The sequence below is a fragment of the Hydractinia symbiolongicarpus genome, chromosome 12, assembly GCF_029227915.1.
Source record: "Hydractinia symbiolongicarpus strain clone_291-10 chromosome 12, HSymV2.1, whole genome shotgun sequence".
NCBI lineage: Eukaryota > Metazoa > Cnidaria > Hydrozoa > Anthoathecata > Hydractiniidae > Hydractinia > Hydractinia symbiolongicarpus.
The window spans coordinates 18,268,345-18,291,417 of record NC_079886.1 but is presented as its reverse complement, the minus strand read 5'-3'; the positions used below and the strand labels follow the sequence as shown (position 1 = coordinate 18,291,417).

General features: G+C 35.3%; 1 protein-coding gene across 2 annotated transcripts in view; it reads left to right on the top strand.

Moving 5' to 3' along the window:
* The window catches only part of LOC130622688 (coiled-coil domain-containing protein 148-like), a 28,759-nt gene that overhangs the window by 4,995 nt on the left and 691 nt on the right, over positions 1–23,073 (top strand). The window contains exons 7-10 of one of the 2 annotated variants that reach the window (XM_057438178.1): positions 95–212; positions 862–912; positions 2,210–2,299; positions 2,401–2,540. In XM_057438178.1, coding sequence (XP_057294161.1) covers positions 95–212; positions 862–912; positions 2,210–2,299; positions 2,401–2,540 — 399 coding nt within the window. Of the gene's footprint in view, positions 1–94; positions 213–861; positions 913–2,209; positions 2,300–2,400; positions 22,166–23,073 lie in introns of those variants that run through there. The other variant, XM_057438179.1, reaches the window with a different exon arrangement.

Here is a 23,073-nt window from a genome sequence, read left to right as displayed (position 1 = left end):
TTGTTACATTTACAAAGTTAATTTTCTAAATTAACGAAACGAAGGGAGAAAATTTACCCCTCTATCTAGAACTATTTTCTTTTTTTTTTGTCAGGGTGCAGTATAGAAAAGAATTATTTAACGAAAAGTTAGAACACCAAAAACAACGTCAACATGAAAAAGAACAAGGAATAATCGCAAAAGAGAAGAGATTGCAAGCCCTGCGGGATCAGGTACAGTTAACTACCATTGCATATTTTCCATTTTACATAATTATCTTGTGTTACCATAAAGTCAGGGGCTTGGGAGTAGAAATCTGAATTGCTAAAATGAAATCTATATATTATTTCGTCGTGCACAATTGAGTGTGTCTGATAAGATCATTCGTTATGTGTGATACGTAAACAAAACATACTCTTTTGCGTTAATCAGAGTATTGCATTTAGTGAAGACTCTGCCTTGCAATTATAAGTTTAAGGTTGAATAACTTGAAAACGGCTTGAAACAATTGATGTCTTTTGCCACGTGGGTAACTGTTGGTTAAATTTTTTAAATTTGGGCCAACCTGTCCATTTCGAAACTAGCTGGGTGTTGACATACACAATAGGGACAAAGACTAAGCATATCTCTAAAAAACAGTTTTTTGGACATTGATAAAGTCATTAAAATGTCAGTCATATATTTATATGCAACTATTTGACTATCTAAATGAATTTCTATATAGGACTTATAGGCTAGTGATAAACGAAGACATCAGAACAGAATCAATGTTTCAGTAATAAATTGTAAAACAACTTTAAAAACTTGTCATTTCAAGAGTTAGGCTAAAGTGAAAAGGTTCAATGTTCCCGTGCACCATACATGTTTAATTTTATCTTATAGGTTTTGGTGCAAATTGAAGACGATCCTGAACGATTGTTTAAGTCAACACAGGTATTATTATTTTTGTAAAATTTTTTGTGCTGTTATGTTCAATTTTAAACAAACTTTGTATAAATGCTGAAAAACAAAACTTTCTCGAACCGCTTTGTTTCTCAGTATTAACTAAAATGTTAACTGAAGATGGAGCTAAAAAATAATTTTAAATGACAACAAAAATACGCAAGAAGTAGTTAAAGCTCATGCTGTACGTCACACTTGTGGCAAATAAAATTGAGAAAAAATTTAGGCCACAACAAAATGGAAGATCCAGTGACAAATTTAGAAATTGGAGAGAATTCGTTGCTTAAAGAAATATTAAATATTACTTAATCATTCTCTAGAAATACGGTATACAGTGAATCCTTTATAGCGGACACCTCTCTACAACAGACACTTTTCTTCGGAACGGATGAAACGACGGTAAAACCCTCATAACAAAACCTCCATGTAGCGGACACCTCTGTATAACGGACATCGTTTCAAGGTCCCGATTGACATTACCCCCTGAAACTGATCTCTCTACAGCGGATAGACTTAAGAATGGGTCATACAAAACAAATTTTTGTAAAGAATTTGTTTATATTTACTTAAGATAATGTTTTACATTATTATTTAATAATTCTTAAATCTTTTGTATGTTATCTTTCAGCCAGTTGATGGCTTTTTCAGGGCCATAAAAACGAAAATTTGCAGGGATTTCCAGGCCGTATCCACCTCCGCGGTTAACGCGTTTCCCAGTCACTATAATTTCCATAGAGCAATACAGGGAGGGATAGAAACATAAACACACCCTAATAGCCCCGGGATGGTTTTTGAAGAAATTTGAGCCAATTTAAAGAAGAACCTCTATGTAGCGATTTTTGAGGTCCCGATGGTGTCCGCTGTAGAGAGATTTCATTGTATTTTATCTACAGACACAATAAAATCACAAAAATGATTAATTTTGACAAAGAATAAGGAATCAGGTACATCTAGCTACTAGCTATAGCTATTTGTTAATGAAATGCTAAACATCTCATCATAAATACTTGTGCAGCAAAGTAACCATTGTATTATGTATATTTCATACTATAACATACTAGGTTCATGAGGTTAGTAAAATACCTTGAATGGAACTGAAAATGGAGCTGATTACTTTAAAAAATATTTGCTTGTTCACTACGCTTGTTTTTTATTGCAAGAATAAAAAGTAAAGGGATTATGTTGTTTTAGTATCCTGAATATCATTTAAATAATGGTGCAATAAGGTACTTCCATTCTAAAAACCAGCTTAGCGTCAGTGTTATGTTAAAAATATAAATTTGTGTAGGCTTTCAAAGCTCATGTCGCTGTCGATGAAGATGAGGAACAAGAAGCACAGACTCCTCTTTTTACCATCAATACCTACAGCGTGGAACAGGTAATTTTCGTGTTATGTCTTGAGGCGAATGTACTTCTTCTGTCTTTGTGATATTTTTGACTGTACAGTAAGTAATTGGGCAAAACAATATATTTTTTTAGATTGCTAATGATAAAAGACTTAAGGTGGAGAACGCACTTCGTCGTGCTAACCTACACATGACAGAATATGCTAGACAAGTTCTTAAAGGTGTTCAACCTCCGTCACACCCAAGAAAGGATACACTATCCACAGCATTTCAGTAGGATTTCTTAGTTACAAACTAGTTCATATTTTAGCATTGTTATTCCCAAAAAGCAAACAAAGCTTTAGCGATAGTCATTTAAATCGTTGTGCACTTTTTTACTTGTCGTAGCACATATAGTATATTAGACACAATTATATTGTGGGGATATTTTCAAATGGTCAATCATTCTTCCTATTGCTATAGAGATTATAGAGTTTCTCAATCCTGTTGTTGGACTAAATATTTCTCCAAATAATTTAGCGCATAATTCAGATGTTGGTAGACAATGGATTCTTTTTCATAAGTTAGTTGAATAGGATTTTATTGACTCTTTATTATGAATACAAAAGAAATTTTCATTAACATTTTCATACTTAGCCTTTTTACATAAAAGTGAATTAAAAAAGAGTCGCTTACTATGAAAATAATTTTTGAGGCATAAAAATCTATCTTAGTTCTTTATTCTTAATGTGTATGTTTGGTTTTGACCAGTTCTTTTGTCTGATAGTGCATCTTTCACAGATTTTTTTTAACCCCTTATTCCTATTTTCTCTACTCTTTGTATGCGTAGTTTCTAATTACTTCAGCATCTTTTTTTATTTCCAAGCCATTCTCTGTTCATGTTCGCGTGTTCTCCTAATCTCTTTTTCTTTGACAATTTGCAATCTAGTTTCTTTCTTCCTAAATGGTGCATCATGTTGTATGATCTTTTGTGATGGTTATATCTTGTTTATACCTTTTTTGTTGAACATGGTCTGTTGTTTTCCTCAGTTGATGTTTGTTGAGAAGATGAGATGGTAGATCATTGGTATTTTGTCTGGTCATTTGAATTAAACATGTAGACAAAGAATTTCCATCCAAGTAACTGATGTCCTTTTTCCAGACGTTTTTTGGTAAACTCTGTTTTACCTGAAAGGAAAAATCTCTTTGAGACATTAGTGCTTTACGTCGTGCCTGCAGGTAAATGAATCCCAGCTGGTTGAGGCACCATCTCACTGTCCTATCCGAGAGGTTCTAATCTATGTCCACCTCCCGTCTTAGCCTCCTTGCACTGAACGAACCTTCTGTTCTGCGAAATTTGATGATGTCTCTCACAAGCCTGCGTTCATCCCTGACCTCCAGCCAACGAGCCCTGCCCCTATTGCTGGATTGCAAATTTATCCATAAAGAATTAATTGGCATTTTGACATATATATACATTTCGACTTTGAGTAGCCTCAACCACTTCTCTGTTCGTATAAAAAAATACGAAATAAAGAAATTTTGTATTAAAATATGCGGATTTCTTATTCTAAAATACACGTATTTTTAAAAATACGAAATACGGATTTTGTATTTTTAAAAATACACAATTCTATTTTTGAAAAATAATACGTATTTCCATGTCTTTGCGGGACCAAACCATTTAATTTGTAATGTCTGACTAAATCTTTATAGCGAGAATTACCTATAGCATTTATCATTAAATACATTTTTTTGCAAATTGGTATTCCTTTATGCCAAAATTTTGCACTAAGTATCTTGCGGTATGTACTTTTGAACACATGCATGCGTTATCAAACAGTATTTTGTGTTTTTTTGTTTTTAATTGTAGTTAGAAATTTTGCAATCAAAATATTAGTCACAGATTTTTTTTAACCCTTTATACTTATTTTCTCCACTCTTTGTATATGTAGTTTCTAATTACTTCAGCATCTTTTTTTATTTCCAAGCCATTCTCTGTTCATGTTCGCGTGTTCTCCTAATCTCTTTTTCTTTGACAATTTGCAATCTAATTTCTTTCTTCCTAAATGGTGCATCATGTTGTTACCAGCTGTATTATATTTTGTGATGGTTATATCTTGTTTATACCTTTTTTGTTGAACATGGTCTGTTGTTTTCCTCAGTTGATGTTTGTTGAGAAGATGAGATGTTTAATGTTTTGTGTGAACCATATTTCGCGTTTTTCCGTCCATTTCGTGAAATATAAAATAAATTTTTTTCGGCTAAAATAAATTTTTTCTCTGAAAATTTTTTTATACACATTACCCAAATGTTCATCATTTATAATGCTATATACTGAATACTTGATTGTTTGCAAAAATGTTTTTGAAAAACAATCCTCTCTCCCCTCAATTTTAAGTGGTTTGTTCCTTCAGGCATATACGTCTAGCTTAAATCTTACTGTTTTCTCCGCTCCACCTATCATTGGTATTTTGTCTGGTCATTTGAATTGAACATGTGGACAAAGAATTTCCATCCAAGTAACTGATGTCCTTTTTTCCAGACGTCTTTTGGTTAACTCTGTTTTATCTGAAGGAAAAAAATCTCTTTGAGACATTAGTGCTTTACGTCGTGCTTGCAGGTCATTGAATTCCAGCTTGTTGAGGCACCATCTCACTGTCCTATCCTAGAGGTTCTAATCTATGTCCACCTCCCGTCTTAGCCTCCTTGCACTGAACGAACCTTCTGTTCTGCGAAATTTGATGATGTCTCTCACAAGCCTGCGTTCATCCAGCCAACGAGCCCTGCCCCTATTGCTGGATTGCAAATTTATCCATAAAGAATTAATTGGCATTTTGACATATATATACATTTCGACTTTGAGTAGCCTCAACCACTTCTCTTTTCGTATTAAAAATACGAAATACGGAAATTTTGTATTAAAATATGCGGATTTCTTATTCTAAAATACATGTATTTTTAAAAATACGAAATACGGATTTTCGTATTTTTAAAAATACGCAATTCTATTTTTGAAAAATAATACGTATTTCCATGTCTTTGCGGGACCAAACCATTTAATTTGTAATGTCTGACTAAATCTTTATAGCTAGAATTACCTATAGCATTTATCATTAAATACATTTTTTTTGGAAATTGGTATTCCTTTATGCCAAAATTTTGCACGAGAAGCTTTCCTCTTTTCGCTAGTTGTACTGAAAGAACTGCGTATATGTGATAAAATTATCAAGTCACATTTGTCCTTAGAAAGTTGTAGATTATCGGCACGCATGTGGGACAACGCTTCCTCACTAAAATTTTGCGAACACGGCGCTCCATTGTTAACTTTGCACCCACAGCCACTGTGTAAAAATCATTTAATAACTTCTTGTTCAGTATCTTCTCGTGCGCTTGCCTTATCTTCTTGTTCAATTCGATCTGAATTTTCTTTCTCACTTGCATCACTTACGTTCGAAGGGACGACGACGATTGACAACTCACGTTGACGTTGGCCTATTGTTTATCATTCTTTCAACTGTCTCTAACTTCGAAATTATCAACTTTTGGTTCTCCTTCAACGCCCGAAGTCTATTTATCATTTCATCCATCCTTGATGGTCGAGTAACAAAAAAGTTACTGTTAAACACATCACTACCACTTGTGCCGTCAAAACCACTAACTTCCTCTATACTACCGCCCATTAACAAGTCTAAGCTTCATGCTTTATGAAATTTTTTTGTAAAACTGGAATAAAAAATATTTATCATAAAGCCCACAAAAAACAAAAAAACAAAACGAACTCATATACACGTTTTTTTTATAAGAACAAAGTATTCAAATTTAAAAAGTTAAGAACGTTTGAAGGTCTTTCTTCCGGTTGAGTGTTCTTATACAAAAAACGTGTGTGTAACATAAGGGTATGCAACCAAAATTTAAAAAACCTTTTATACACAGTAACTAAAGCTTGAACCATTCATTTCAATTAAATCTCTCCAAAACCACCACAAAATTTTATTGCAGTTTTCATTGCTTGTCCAACATATTTTACTGATAAGTCCTTGAACAGGTTGACACCTTAGGAATCACAATGTCCTCTTCAAAATTTATATCTATAGGGTCATCCAAACCATGAGGTGGGATACGGTCAAATCCAGTAAAGAAAAACAATATATCTTCTAGAGATATACCAATATGATCGCCGTTTGCAACTTCAGCAAGATAAATTTCAAATTCACAAATTGCTGATTCAACCAAAGTTCGTTTGTTAGATCCAAATATACCATCACGATTAATTTTTAGTAATGCAACAAACTCATTCAAGAGCATGGTATTTGCTAAATATAACATAATTTTCTGCAAACATCATTTTATCCTTTTCTTTATCGCCAGATGGCAAAATGTTATTATCCAGCATTTCATCAATATTTCCTTCTTTAATTTGTTGAAGTTTCGCTTGAAGTTCAGCATCATCAACATTTATAACATCATTAGATTCTTTCGAATATAACGCATCAACAACACAAAAATGTAAACATTCTGGTCCTCTAGCTGAGTTCAAAATTGATAAACCTGTCAGTTGACCCAATTTGTAATATGTTTTCATTTCCAAATCCTGTGGAACAGCCCTAAAGCAGAGGGCAGATGTTGATCCAAAAAATAGACCTGGCACAAGGTTAAAGTACTTCATGCACAAAGTTAAAAATTCTTTATAAGGACCTCCAGCATCAGCAGCTGCTTCGCCAGCAAATCGTATAATAAAATCATGCTTTTCTGCATCAAAAAGATATAACAGAATTGCTTTCTTTTTTTCTTTCTATGATAAAGCATGTTGTTCTAAGTTTTTAAAAGTACTCTCCATCTTTTTCCCATTATACTAGGATAAGAATGTTTTTACTCTGTCTGGCACATTGTATAAATTATGAGCTATAGTATGCATCTCTTCGTAAGTACACGTACGTTTGCAGTCGATGCTGTGAGATTTGTTTCTTTTAGCCACATAACATTTCTTTTCGTAACACTTTAACCCAAATGTCACTTTATATACCTCAAGAACTCTAATTTGCCTATTTTTCGAATCAATGCCAAAAACATGATTTTTTTTCAATTGGTGTTTTAATTCTTCAGCCCTTTGTTCATATGATTTAATGGTGTTGGAAGTGGCAGTGAATTCTTGTTTGTATGCTAAAATGTCTCCATAAACGAGACCCATTTCTAACAGTTTTGCATCTGTGACATCAGAAGCGACATTTTCGTCAATGTTGTAGCAAACAAACGATGGCAGAAGATAATCCAAGCTTCTGGATTTTAGAAAGTGTTGAATCTACAAAGTAATATATAGGGATAAAAAATAAATGTAAGCTTAACTAAATCTGTAAAATATGTAGAAAAGTAAGATTATATACTCAATTACAAACAGAAGTTAAAAAAAACAGCTCATTTTATTACCTTGCTGTAGTTGTCGTTATCGACCACAACATTAGCTGCCATGTTTGTTTATGTTTAAAAACCTGCACAGAAGCATTTTGTTTAAGCCCGGTGTAATAAGTCGAGGCCGCTAGTTATAAGTCGCTTAACAAGATAACAATTTACAGACACAGCCATAGAATTTAAATATTTTACGGACTAGATCCCGTCTATTTCTGGCGGTAGAACTCGCGGGCGCGACTTATAAACGTAACACGCGGCCGCAAGTTATAAGTCGCGGCCACGAGTTTTACCGCTAATTTTGGCGCCAGTTATGAACTAGAATCTAGTTTGTCCAATTCAGCCACGGTAATAAAGCTTTTATATCATCAAAGAAAAAGAAAATCCAAAATAAAAATATTTGACTTGCCAACTAAATGAAGATTAAGGCAAAATGTTTCTACTGCTGATCGCCAAGCTAGCACTAGTCGAAAAAAAAATTGTGGACGCTGTGTCATCCAGCTATAGCGATAAGAGCGATGACAAATACACAAACTTTCCGCCGTGCAAATGGATCGTTGATTTAAATCTATTTACAGATTGTTTGAAAAGATCCTCCGTTTGCAAAATCTGTCACTCCTTTCTCCCAAGCTTTAGTGGAATGTGTGACACCTATTTTTAAGAGATTGGCTGATGTTACTTTTTTAGAAGGGTGTAAAAATGTATGTAACCAGAACGAAAACGAGTGTTTTAATAGTGTTCTTTGGAATATCTGTCCAAAAGAACAGTATATCTTGCCGATGGAGATGTCACTGGGTTTGAGTTTGAGTGTTTGCTCATATAATTCCGGAAATATACCTTAAAATACCTTGAAATATACCTTATCCAATCTTTTGGGATTAGCAAACATCCAACGTCACACATCCTCAATCAGTCAGTCAGTCGGCAATCCTCAATCAGTCGGCATCAAATGGATAAAGAACGAGTGGAAAGCGGAGATAGTGCAGTTCGTGCAGAAAGCAAACTGAGAAGGAAAAAAAGGAAATACAGAGAAATAAAGCGGCAAGACGCCTTCCAAAAGAACGAAGGTGCACAATATAAGCCACAGGGGTTTCACCCGATACAACAAAAACAAGAAACCTTGACGGTTTGAAACACTCGTCGTTTCTGTATATGTGCATATTCATGAGTATTCTATTACTTATATTTTGCGAAATAGCGACAAAATCGCTAAATGGACATATAGCTTTACGGCCGTAGTTCAGCGGGCGCGGGTTCAACTACCAAGTGAAAAGTTTTGTTCATCGGACGGACGATCATATATATTGAGCAATATCCTCAGATTGCTCAGAGCGCGCGTTCAAATACCCATGAACCGGCTTCGCAGCTGTGCGGTTCGTTAAGCACGGTCTCACGTCTCCGTAACATGTGACTATCCACACATAACTGTCTCACACTACGTTTCCCCGAGGCGACTATCCATACATCACCGCTGTCTTCGCGCTACACTTTCCTAAGGCTGAGAACGTTTCAATGCGTTGTTTTCACGACACATCGTGATCGAGATATTCGAAAGAAAAATGATTTGAGAAATTTCAAAACAAAATGCGCATACCCGAAACTTTGTCATACCAATGTGTCATGGATTAGGCAATAGAAATAATTAAGCGAGTAACTTATTGCATCAACTAATCACAAGACTTGAAAACTTATCCGCGTAGAGAGATTTACCCATGGTTTCACAAATCGATTATAAATTTCATGATTAGTACGCAAATAATTTTGAGTCATAAATATTGTTTCGAATAATGCATTAATACATAAAAAATTAATACAAACATTGTTCCGCTGACGTTTTCACGAAGTAGCAACCTGCTCCACAAGATTGTTCTATAACATTCTGCATGTCAATCGTATATGTCCCAGCATAGAACGTAATGCGTTTTCTTTCCATTATAAGATTAGGCAAGTCTGCATGTGAATCGTATATGTCCCAGCATGGAACGTAATGCGTTCTTTTTCATTATAAGATTAGGCATGTCGCCATGTGCATCGTATATGCCCCAGCATAGAACGTAATGCGATTTCTAGATTGCCTGATGGATTAATGCTCACGTGATGGTTCAGACGAATATAAAGGCTGCATACGATCTGTGCAGTCTTCAGTTGCACTCGCGTAACTGTTGTAGCAAATGACAAGCATTAGAGAAAAGCTATGAATGAGAACAAACAATTTTCAAAACAAGAAAAAGTATCGTTTCAGCAGTTTATAGGTTTAAATAACAACAAAATACTTTTGAGGTTCATTATTGCAAAACAATGAAAAAAAAATGAAGCTTATCTTAGTGTAAATATGAACTAAATATTTTCTAGCCAAGATAGTGTCATTCGTCAGAAACTTTATTACGAAATAATTGATATGGCTTACTAAAATATGACGACTTGGATCAAATAGTTTTGAGGTCATTGGTGTGATACACTTGCGCTGATGATTGCAATTACTTTCAAACGAATGAGGTTGAACAGTTTTAGGTGTAATACAGCACACCAACATTCTTTGAAAAACCTAATCCAAAATAACAGAACATGAGAAGATTTGAAAAAAATCGAAAATTTTATACCACACCATGTGTTTTGAATGTTTTTATATTCATACACACATGGGCGAAACTGGTTTTCCTTGTGTATACACTGAAGAAGATTTGAAAAGAATCAAAAATTTTATACAACACCATTTGTTTTTAATGTTATATTTAATACAATAAATATTAATATAAATATGCTAACAGGATGATATAATCATCGTAACTCTATAAAAGTGGCTGCAAAGTTGATTAATCAAAATATGGCTTGTCAGTTTGTCAGCGTGGTGTCGTTGAAAGGCTAAATTTGATAGCATTATGATCAGAGAAATGTATGCACTTGACATAGCAATTAATGCAGTACATCGACAAAACGCTACTCTTCACATAAACATGATCAAGGATAGCACCAGCTAGATGAGTAGGTCCTGGTACAATTTGTGTATAATCATTCATGATATCTGCTAATTCTGGTTGGTCAGCTTGGGCATTTATATTAAAATCTTCAAGTATAACATGTATGTCAGAACTTGCAATTTTCCTTGACAGCATGTTGTAAAATGTCTGCAGATGACTGTTAACTTTTCTGTAAATAACCATGACATTAAGAACATCAGATGAAAAGGACGGTTTGCGAAGTGAAACAGAACTGACCCCAGGATTATCATGAACATTATGAACCAATATATGCTTTCGAAAACACAATGAACTGTTTCTGAATTCATTTGTCCATGAGCTAAGAAGTAATGTTCATCACCCAAAAGAGCTGACGTAATACTCAGGAAACTTATAGCAATTTGAAAACGATCAATATTGATGTTGGTAACTCATAACATGCCAAGGGTCTGTTGAAATTTGACTGCTTAAAATTAGCATCACCATGTTCTAAGATGTTATCTAAATCAAATGACTAAATCAAATGATATTCAAAAAGAAATTCTTTTGAGTTGGGACCAACATATAGCTAGAAGAGCATTGCACATACACTGAAAACCAGCAGTTTCACCAAACTTTTTGTCGCCTTGATTAAATGACCCATTAACTGATTTATTATGGTAAGCCGGACTTGGATTAGATTCAATATCCCCGCACAAAAATAATAGAAGTTTGTGCAAGAAAGAAGATATCGTAAAAACATGGCAGAAAAACATAATTAGCTAGTTACATGAAATAAATAATACACTAAGTCAATGGATTGATGAATAATATTCAGCACGACGTACCTTGGTACTTAAAGCAGCTTCCCCAGGTATTGAAAGTCTTCTCGATCTAGCAGTTTTAAATTTCAGTGATTGAAGGTAGACTTTGCAGAACAACAACACACTAGGCACACTTTGTACAACAACAGTAGGTCTAGCAAGATAGCAGATTGCATGAAAGCAAGATAAATATTCCAGCGATACTTCATTTATATTCCGCTACTATTTTTTAAAAGAACTTCGTAGAAATGTGAAAACACAGCTAAGAGTGCCTCGATTCTCCGCGGGCAGTGCGCATGCTTCGACTTCAGCGGTAGCGATGCATAAACGACTGGTCTGTTGTTTGCAAAATACGGGTTAAGACACGCACAACGTGATAAGAAGCGGGAAAGAGGGTCGCGGAAAAAAAGAAGAATTATGGCGCGGGGGAGCTGGTAAGTTACGATATTCGGTCAGATCGCATGTCACTTTTGGTCGCACAAGCCGAAACCAATACACTCCTGTCCTCCGGGACGAGTGTAATAATTTTTATAAAGTCCTTTGTTTTACATATTTTGTATATATTTTGTAAATACATGTTTTTATTCTTCTACAAAAGGTATGTTTAAACTGTCACAAAATTCTTTCATTCATTCATATGCGTCTTTCCGTATTTCTCCCGTTATATCACCAGGAGCAACTTCTCGAATGAAGTCCAACACTGTTTTAGGGTAAGCATACTAGGCCTCACACGGACCTATCTCTTTTCTGTACATACATCTTGCCCATAAACAATAATGAAAATAACTCTTTTTTTCCTTGAAGAAATAGGCTGCTAACGAAGAGTGTGCCATCATAACTAGAAAAATTAACAAAATAATTTTTATAAAAAAAATAAATAAAAAAAATATGATATATTTATAGCTACTTACCCACAGTCACTCATCTCCGTTAACATACTTCTTTTTTTCCTTTCAAGTTCAGGTTTTTCGTGATTTTTGTTTCTGGAGTTTGTTTTTGTTTTCAACTGTGTATAATTTCGAATGTGAGCGAACACGTGCAGCATAAACAAAAGATGTGAAAAAACCTGTTAACAAATAGTCGTCACCATAGTGATCAATTAATATGCAGAAGTACCGTAAATGCTCGATTTAGCGCCCTGGGCGCTTATTTAAAAATTCAACTTTTGGGGTGGGCGCTTATTCGAGAGGGGCGCTAAAACGAGAGGGGCGCTTAAAAAAAAACTCAAGTTGTGTCAAATCAAAAATTTTTTAGCAACTAAGACAGTATTAGTAAGTGATAAAATAATAGAATAAAACAGAAGACATGCTCTAAAAATAACGTTGTTAATGTTCTTAAAAACTAAATATTCTCATGTCAATATCATCGTCTTCGATTTCGTCATCGTCCAATAAAAAAACTTCGTTTGCCGCCTCTTCTACATCGGAATCAGTTACGCTATGTGATGAAAAAGGGTTTGTTTCATCTTCGGCATCCCGTAATACCTGCATTTGTGTTTTAAGCATTGTTTTGCCTGCTGCACAAGGTTGTGATTCTTTGAAACAATGAATATCGTCATCTTCAGAACCATCAACTTTTATATTTAGTGCGCATGACTTAAATGATTGTTTAATGGTATCAGCTGATAAGGATGACCACGATTCTAGAATCCATTCAACAATACGTTTACGAGGTGGTGCCTTAAGATTGCCATCAACGGTTTCGTTGTGTATTCCCTCATCTGCAAGCCATTGATCGTATCTTTCTGTACACATCGCCTTAAATGGTTTATTCCATGACACATCTGGTGCTTGAATGTACTTCGTGCATCCTCCGGGAATAATAACCTGATCAATGTTTGAAGACTTTAATGCTGCTGCAACACTACTTTCCATATGACACTCGTAGGAGTCCCACGCTAAAAATCGCTTACCGAAAGAGAAACTTCGCAAAACCTTCTTAGTATAGTCAAGAGTCAATTCAGTATTCATCCAGCCATTTGATGAAGAAGCTATTATACAGCGTGTTTTGAATTCGTCGTTTAGTGTTTTTGACTCACGTTTTGCGCCTTTAAATACGATATACGGTTTCAATCTTGTTCCATCCGCTTTTGCTGTTAAGCAGACAGATACTCGTGATTTTTCATGGCCAGTAGTTTTCATTGTAACAGTCTTGTCACCTTTTTTATGTACTGTTGTATCAGATACCATATCTGACCAAACGGGTGTTTCATCCATTGCTATGATGTTTGAAGGTGAATAATGATACTTAGAAGCATAACGTCGAGTGTGGAGTATGTAAGACACAAGTTTATCGATCAACTTAGAAGGATCTTTTTGAGCGACAGAAGTTTTTCGTCTCAGAGATAGCCCATTTCGAAGCATAAACTTCTGCAACCACCCTGTACTTGCTACAAATGTGATGCTATTTTCTGAATCACTTTCTTTCGCTTTCTCATTATACACAAAAAGGGCTTTTTTCATGATCAGTTTTCTGGAAACTCGAAGTCCTTTATCTCGTCTATCGTAAATCCATTCAACAAGCACTTCTTCCATCTGCTGATCGAGAGGTTTGCGTCCAGCACCGTCTAATCGTTTCCTTATTGAACCGTGATCTTTTTTTTTTAAAGATTGTAATTCTTCTTTACACTTTGACCATTCTCTTATTCTCTTTCTATCAACGTTGAATTTTCTGCTTGCTGAACTTATGCTATTGAGTTCGGCGTAAGCTACTGCGTCAAGCTTAAACTTTAAGCTATAACTAGATACTTTTTTACCCTTATGAGAAATAGCGACTTCGTTAGTTCGTTTCCATCCGCCATATTTTCGTACCACACTTGACCTTGAAATTTTTCTTTATTTCCAAAGCTATCTTTATTTCACTTCGCAGATCTTTTTTAAATGTCCTTCACCACAGAAGACAATTTCTGCAAGCTCCTCAACTATCTAACATTGTGTAAAGCCAATAAGATGGAGTGTTTTCATCGATGTTCACAAAGATCAAAAGACAAAGGTGACAACTTAATAGTTGTTCCAAATGGTGTTTTTTGTTTCTCTTGTTATCACAGCTGCAGTCACATCTAATTAAAGTGCCAATTTACTATATTTCACTACTAGTCATAAAGATAGCTAACATAAAAGTTATGGCAAGAACAAACTCTTCTTTCTGCAATATATTTTACACTTTGGATTTTGAAACTGCTATCCGTGGTCATCATGTTTACCAGTCAAAATGGACGCCTGAAATAAACTTAAAACTGAAATGTGCAGTTGATACAAGAAATGAAGCTACAGAATACGATGAAAATGCAATCGGCGTTTATTTATGGGGCAAAGAAGGAACAGTAGATGGGCTTGTTGGTCATCTTCCATTGGAGTTATCAAAACTCATAAAACAATTTCTAAACGCAGACCATTATAACGTCGTGACAGCAACCGTGATTGGAAAGAGAAAAAGAGAAGTTGGGCTTGTCATCCCGGCAAAGTACAGTGCTATGACAACACGTAAAGAACTGATAACTATTCTAAATGATGAACTATTGAAAAGAAAAAATAGATACGAACACTTTGCTATGAAATTTAACGCTGTAAATGATTTTAAAAAGAAAGCTATTTTTGAGTAAAACGTCTTTTTCCTATTTCCTAAATATTCAAATAAGCGCCCCCTTTGGCTCTAAAATTATATTCGAATAAGCGCCCATGGGCGCTTATTTGAGAGGGGCGTTTATTTAAAAATTCAACTTTTAGGGTGGGCGCTTATTCGAGATGGGCGCTTATTCGAGAGTGGGCGCTAAATCGAGCATTTACGGTACATGTTTTTATTCTACTACAAAAGGTATGTTTAAACTGTCACAAAATTCTTTCATTGTAACTTCATATGCGTCTTTCCGTATTTCTCCCGTTATATCACTCTCGTTATAAACTGTCACTCATCTCCGTTAACATACTTCTTTTTTTCTCTTCAAGTTCAGGTTTTTCGTGATTTTTGTTTCTAGAGTTTGTTTTTGTTTTACCCATACTCAACTGTGTATAATTGCGAATGTGAGCGAACACGTGCACTCCAAAAGTCAAAAACATTATAAAAAAATTAAAAAAGCTTTTTTAGATCAATGTCTTGTGATCACAAAAAAGCAAACAGCAAACTTGAGAAATTAGTAGTTTTGTAAAAGAGATCACATTTGTAGGAGAGGGGTCTTTTTTTTCGTGTCTATTAAACCTTCAAACTTTATTTTTTTGTGTTAACAGAATCGTACAAATACATTTGTAGCAAAGCAATACAATAATTACAGTAAACTTAACGTTTGGAATAAATACGTCTCTGAAAGTGATGACATATATATGAAATTATCCCTTGACTATAGAATAAAGTTAAAATTTGCCAAAAATGTTGTATCTATTCTCTCTAGCACCTACAAACTCGTTGCCTACATCATTTAAGTCAAGTTTGTCGGTAAAATGTAGCAAATAAAAGCGCATTAAAACGCATACTTTTCATCGTCGAGCGCAACCATGTTTTAAGTCGTCGTGCTGTTGAAAACTATCTTTCGGAAGAAGAAGCTCATCTTGATGATCATGATGTGTACATTTATTAACACCCTCAACTTTTTCCGCTAGCCTTTGTTTTATCCGAGGGTCGTCATGACTTCGAGGTAGAGAAGTTGGCTGAAGTTATTGGTCCCGTCATCATTACCGCGAAGTGGTATACCTTGCCGTGCCAAAAACTGGAGAGATCCAATTAAGTTTGCCAATTACTGACGTTCTTTTGCCCTGTTCTGGGCTTTTTTATTGCTTATCATTTCTACTGGATCTCCGCATTGTGGCACAAGGGATTCGTAAGTCTTAGAAGCAGTGTGGCAGTTGATTCTATTATGTGCTATCAATCTAGAAGTGGCCTTTTTCCAATTTTCAAAGCCTCTGGATATAAACGCAGGGTCTTTGTTGCGTTCAGCGGTTAACTTTTGTTCATGTTTTTGACATGCACATCGTAGTGTAGCCATTTATTGGTATCGGACCATGCATGTTGGCAACGGCGTTCATGTTTCGCAATGAGCGTTAATGGAAATATAAAATCTTTGTCTGGGCAATATCGTGTCTTTACAGTTGATGTTGATTGTTTTTCTGCAATGTCGGGGTTATTTACAATATTTACAAGTTCATGACTATTTACAGAAACAATGTCTTCCGACGAAGAAGAAGAAGCTTCATTTCTTGTTTTTTTTAAAAGGATTTAATTGACTTTCGCATATTGCTAAACTCTAAAAATGAAAATTACGTATATCAAATCAATGTTGCAAAAACATAATCAATCACATGCACAAATACAGTCAAATTTCAAGAATGAAAACAAGACAACAACACGCTACTTTAGCAGAGTACCACATTTAAATGAATATCACACCAACAACAACAACAACAACACTGCTTTCTTTTTTTACAAATGCGTTAAAATGGGGGCTCACTACAATATCATACGCACTACATACATTTAGAAGGTTCTGGAAAAGAGAGTACAACTCTCAAGTACGCATGATAGAAGAAAGGGAAGTGGTCAGTCACAAACTTTGCAAACATCTTGCCATTAATGCGTCCATGGTATTGTCCACAATTCAGCAAATCATGATGCCTTTTCCATGACTAATGGTCTCAAGGAAAGTGCCACTTTGTCACCAGAGCCAACGTGACTGCCTTTGGCCGTGCAAGTTGGGTTTAACCCCTCGCCTCGTCAAGGCTAAGCCATGGCCCTTGTGGATCTAGCCTTATTTCACGGGTTGTACTTATTCTGGAATCCATCACCGTCCAGATAGAAGGAAATCTATGTTGTCCACAGGTTGAAAATAAACGACCTCCCAACCTTATGGCAGAACGCAACCTTAGGTCTTGTTCAAAAAGCAGGGTTTTTTTCGTGAGTGGTAATATTTTTAGCCAGTCGTGTGCAAGACACGTTGCACGGTTTTATAATGTACATCCTTTTTTATTCCTGCTACAAGTCTCGTTTTTTTACAGTGAAAGACCTCACATTTCATCTTAATTTTGGAATTTCTCTAATTAAAGCCCTATAATCTCTGTCGGTAAGTTTGCGAGATCGTTCTTTGTTTTCCGAACGTTTGTCCATGTCACAAGTCCCTATAGGTTTTCTTGCATGCCGGTATATGCTTGCCTTGGAATACATTGGAAAGCGGTTAAAGGTTCTTCCCTCTAAAATTATGCTCCTCATATGACTAAATAACTTTCCACAAAACGAAACAGATCTTCCTTGATTTGGGTTTCGGCACCCCACCAAACACAACTTCATTGTCTTCAACTGCCACACTCAAAAAATAATGAAGCCCATAAATAGAGATCACTTATTTTAATTGTATAATATAAATAATTTACTTTTATGGGCTTTCTCAAGTCTACCATGTCGATTGCCTGCTAACAATAATTAAAGATATATATTTAAAACTGTAAAAAAGACATACGTTTACACAATAAACCATACATATAAACTCCTTATAAACTGTATATATCTGCAAAATCTGCTTACCCCTTGGAAAACTCATGAAACATTTCACGAGGACATGGCCTTGAGCAGCCAACCCTCCATCTTGCTGAAACAAAAACTGTCGCATAGGGCCTTCTGTGACATCTATATCTTTATATTGGCAGTCTGTTGGTGTTCTTCGCACATACACCACAGCCACATCATATCCAAGGTGCTGGTTATTATTGTTAAACTAAGAAATGAAAAAAAATGGTTTCCAACGTTTTTGTTGGTCGAATTATTATCCAAAGGATTTTGCATCTGTTACTACTCGAATAAAATACCTTCACTATTCCTGTTAAACCATATTCCATCAAGCTTTCTGGGATTTATAACGGTTAATCGCAACAGCCAAAGTCGATCCTCACCATCTGGCTGAGCGTAAACAGCCACAATATCTCCTACTTTCATGTATTCCTTCGGTAGATGAAGTCAGTGAAGTAAAAACACTGTAATTTCTTCCCTGAGAAGCATTACTGATCAAAAGTTGAAAAGGTACACAATACAAAAATTTAAAATTTAACAGAGAATATTAAGATATGTTTAGATAGTAATAGGATAAATTTTTCTAATAACCCTAAAGTTTAAGAATCTGGGCGATAACCTCGCCTTGATGGAAACACCCTTTTACAAAAGAGGAAAGTATGAAATCATTTTTTTTTTGCCACGGCGTACCCGTATTATATTTGCGTAGGTACCAGACTGGTACCCCTTTTTAGCCAGACACGCATTCTTTTATAAATCTCGGTAGCTGGTTTTAAGACATTTTAGTCACTTGTCTGGAGTGCCTACTAATATTGCATTTAAACATTATACTTCGAATCCCTAATTTCCCAACAACAACATGCTTGCTCGCCCTTCACCTTAATCATCATCCCAATTATTTTGTCCATGCTCTCGATATTTTTGTCTATGTATTCAACTGGGATCGAACAAAGTGTTCTTTTTACACTACTTGAAAATTTGCTGAACGTGTTGAATGTAATGCTTCCGTACAAAGCCTGTGAGCGTAGCTCTCTCTTTGCAAAGTTAAACGCGTTCTTAATACGATTTAGGTCCGGACTTGGTGGCGTTATATCGAAATTTTAGGCAGAAATCTTTTTGAAACCTGCCTAGCCAGATTGCTATTCTGGTTAGGGTCACCATCTTGCAAGAACAATTTTTCGGTGGAATTGTAATTTTTAACTGTTGAAGGGAAGTGGTCAGTCACAAACTTTGCAAACATCTTGCCATTAATGCGTCCGTTATATTGTTCGCGATTCAGCAAATCATGACGCCTTTTCCATGACTAATATTCTCAAGAAAAGTGCCTCTTTGCCACCAGAGCCAACATGACTGTCTTTGGCCGTGCAATTTGGGTTTAACCCCTCGCCTCACCAAGACATGGTCCTTGTGGATTTAGCCTTATTTCCCAGGTTGTACTTATGCTGGAATCCATCACCGCCCAGATAGAAGAAAATCCATGCTGTCCACAGGTTGAACATAAACGGCCTTATCTTCTGCCAGAATGCTTAACGCAACTTCAGATCTTGTTTGGAAAGCAGTCCTTTTTCGTGAGTGGTATTAACTATAGCCAGTTCTGTGCAAGGCACGTCGCACGATTTCATCATGACATCCTTTCTTATTCCTGCTGCAAGTGTCGGTATCTTAACGGCGACCCCACTTTGCTTCTTAATTTAGGAATTTCTATAATTAAAGCCCTATGATCTCTGTTGGTAAGTTTGCGAGATCGTTCTTTGTTTTCCGAACGTTTGTCCATGTCACAAGTTCCTATAGGTTTTCTTGCATGCCGGTATATGCTTGCCTTGGAATACATTGGAAAGCGGTTAAAGGTTCTTCCCTGTAAAATTATGCTCCTCATATGACAAAATAACTTTTCACAAGAAAAACAACAAATCTTCCGTGGTGTGGGTTTCGGCACCCCACCAGACACAATGTCATTGTCTTCAACTGCCACACTGAAAAAATAATGTAAATTCTATATAAGCCCATAAATAGAGATCACTTATTTTAATTGTATAATATAAATAATTTACCTTTATGGCTTTCACAAGTCTACCATGTCGATTGCCTGCTAACAATAATTAAAGATATATATTTAAAACTGAAAAAAAGACATACGTTTACACAATAAACCATGCATATAAACTCCTTTTAAACTGTATATATCTGCAAAATCACAAAACTGTCGCATAGGGCCTTCTGTGGCAGCTATATCGATATATTGGCAGTCTGTTGGTGTTCTTCGCACATACACCACAGCCACATCATATCCAAGGTGCTGGTTAATATTGTTAAACTGAGAAATAAAAAAAAAGAAAAGCCGGGCACAAAAAAACAAACAGTTTGCAATTTTAAAAATTAGAACAGAGAACTGAATGTTAACATCATCAAACCATTTTACTATATCTTTCATCTTTTTCATTGGCCTTGTCAAATTACATGACCGATTCTCAACAACTTTTCTTTTTTTAAGACAAGATGTGAGCAAGCTGGACACATCCGACATTTATTTGCCGTCATCTCTTAACATCCCTCACATTGCTTTAATGAGGCAAAGGATATTTGTGATTTACGCACTAATAAAAAGCTATACAGGAAATTTGTCTCGTCGATAGCAAACACACCTTTTAAGCAATAAAACTTTTTTGACGAAATTTTTTTGAATCTCCCTACATTGTTTTTTGTATTTAGGTGAAGTATGCTTATGTACATAAAGTTTATGTAATCACATGCAGTACAAATACAACTCCCAACCCCTCCCTCCCCCATCTCACCTTAATCTTGTTTTGTACACACAGACGCTGTTACATGTGTGTTGAAAGACATTTTTGAACATTTTAAAGTTCATACACTATATATACAAGAAATGTCAAGCTATACTCAATAACTTATTCTCTTCCCGCCAGCTTCAATAATCATACTCATTCTTTTATTCATGGACTCAATTAATTGTTTTGTTTATATGACACAGGCGTGTTCATCAATGTTTTTTAGGACGTTCAGAGAATTGTTCCGTATTCTTAAATGTTATATTGCGACCCAGTGCCTGACTGTGTAGAGTCTGCTTTGTATAGTTGCATACGTTTTCAATAGGATTTATATCAGGGCTGCGAGGCGGTATAGCGAACTTCCTAGCGTGAACTGCGTCCAATGCAATTTTAGCTTTTTTTCTGTTCTGACTGGGATCTCCGTCTTCAAGAAACGATCTTTCCTGGCAAACATATTTCCGTTTATCCGGCCTTTACATACTGTTTGCAAAGAATAACACCCTTCATGTAAGCAATTGCGACCATTAAATATAAGTACAGATTTTTTTTATTATTTTATTCACTTCTTTGATCAGACCTTTCCTTTCACTTTATTACGTTAAAAAGAAGCATAATTTAGCAGTTTTTCTTAAACTCATCTCCTAATTTTTGACGACTCCCTAGTTTCCAGCATCGCATCTTCAGACCATAGCTTGCTCCTTGTTTTTCTTATGTAATTTCAAGCCATTTTGAATTACAATTGAAAATATATTGAATGATATGGAAACCTCCGCGCTAATATAACCTCCAAGTTTAATCAAATTTCCAGTCACCACTGCTCAGTTAATTCAGAAATACATGCGACTAACTTTGATTGTTTTTCCAGAACTAGTATGTAGTGTGCCTTGCCGATGGCGCGCTGTTTTGATATATTGTAAGATACCGAATGACGTAAAAAGCAAAATGAGTTTTAATTGTCACGTCTGGCCCCATGTCACATCTTGCCCTGCATTATCTTACACTTTGGCAATAGGTCGTTTTACGAAGAGGGTTTTAGTGATAAAATCCTATATGGGAACTTTTTTTATAACAACCACCAAAGATGTGATTAGTGAACTTTGGATTCGTGCTCCAGTACACTATTTCCCTTTTTTGCAATAAATGTCCCCATATATTTGGAAGAGGAAGGTACGTAAAACAAAAGCAAGTTACCATATGTGCTACGAAAAGCAATTGTTCTGACTGCATTTGTTTTTTCTTATATTAATGTTTGAATGTTTTTATAAAAGTTGTACATTTATAACTATAAAATATGATGCTTCGTATACTCGATACGAATAAAAAGTTGTATTTATTCTTTTCTGCAATTTTTACACGTGTAGATATAGCTATAAAAAGTGAAAATATACCGTTAAAGTATGTAATATATGTACTTGAATATAATTTATTTAGAACAAAAATATTGAAATCAGTTTTTATTTGTGAATACTTTATAAACAAAATTAATGTTGTTTTATCTGATCTTCACCTCCATTTTAAGTATCGTCTACGGATTAAGATATTTTGTGCTTTATAAAGTTTATGACCAATAGATTATATTACTCACGGGCGCCCTCAAACTTTTTATTCTCTGTAAACTAAGACGGTGGCTATAAGCGTTAACTTTAAAATTAGATTTGGTTTGTCGCCTAATCGCAGATTTTTTGTGTAGACGGTGTACTTGAAACTAAATTCAGTTCATGTAAAACGTAGTAAAAAATTCGACTATGAAATAATAGGATTTAAGTAAGTTCCCCGTCAATGATTTCATTTCTCAAACATTTTCAGTAGTTAATAGGCAGACCACCCAACAGGGTAAAGTACAAGGAATTATGCGTTTTTTAGAACTACTAATCGGTGGTCCGTGGAAAAATTCATGGCTTCATTCGTCCTTTTTATATTGCATTGCGTTTGTCTCTCACTACTTGCAGTACCATGTTGTGTGACGTACGTATACAGGTATTATAATATAGACTAGTCGTTAACCCGTGGAAATATATCCACGCGGTCGCCTGCCCGTTGCACGTCGCTTTTTTGCGTGCAGACAGACAAAAATGGATATTATTACAGAAATTTTAAGAAATATACTCAAATTTTAGCAAAATATATCTAGCCAGCAAGTGGGTCAAAATATAGTTAGCCATCTAGCTAGGTAGGTAGATCAAGAAAAAAGAAAAATTATATTATCAGAAGGATTCTAAAAGCAAGGTTTAATATTGTTTAACCTATGGATACCGAGTATGGGAATGGCTTCTCTGGTATGATTTTTTTGGATGCTCGATATAATTGATTTCCGCCGGCGAAGGCGGAATCTTTAATATTTATAATGATTTAGCCTAAGGAAAAAAATCTATTTGGCAAATTAATTCTG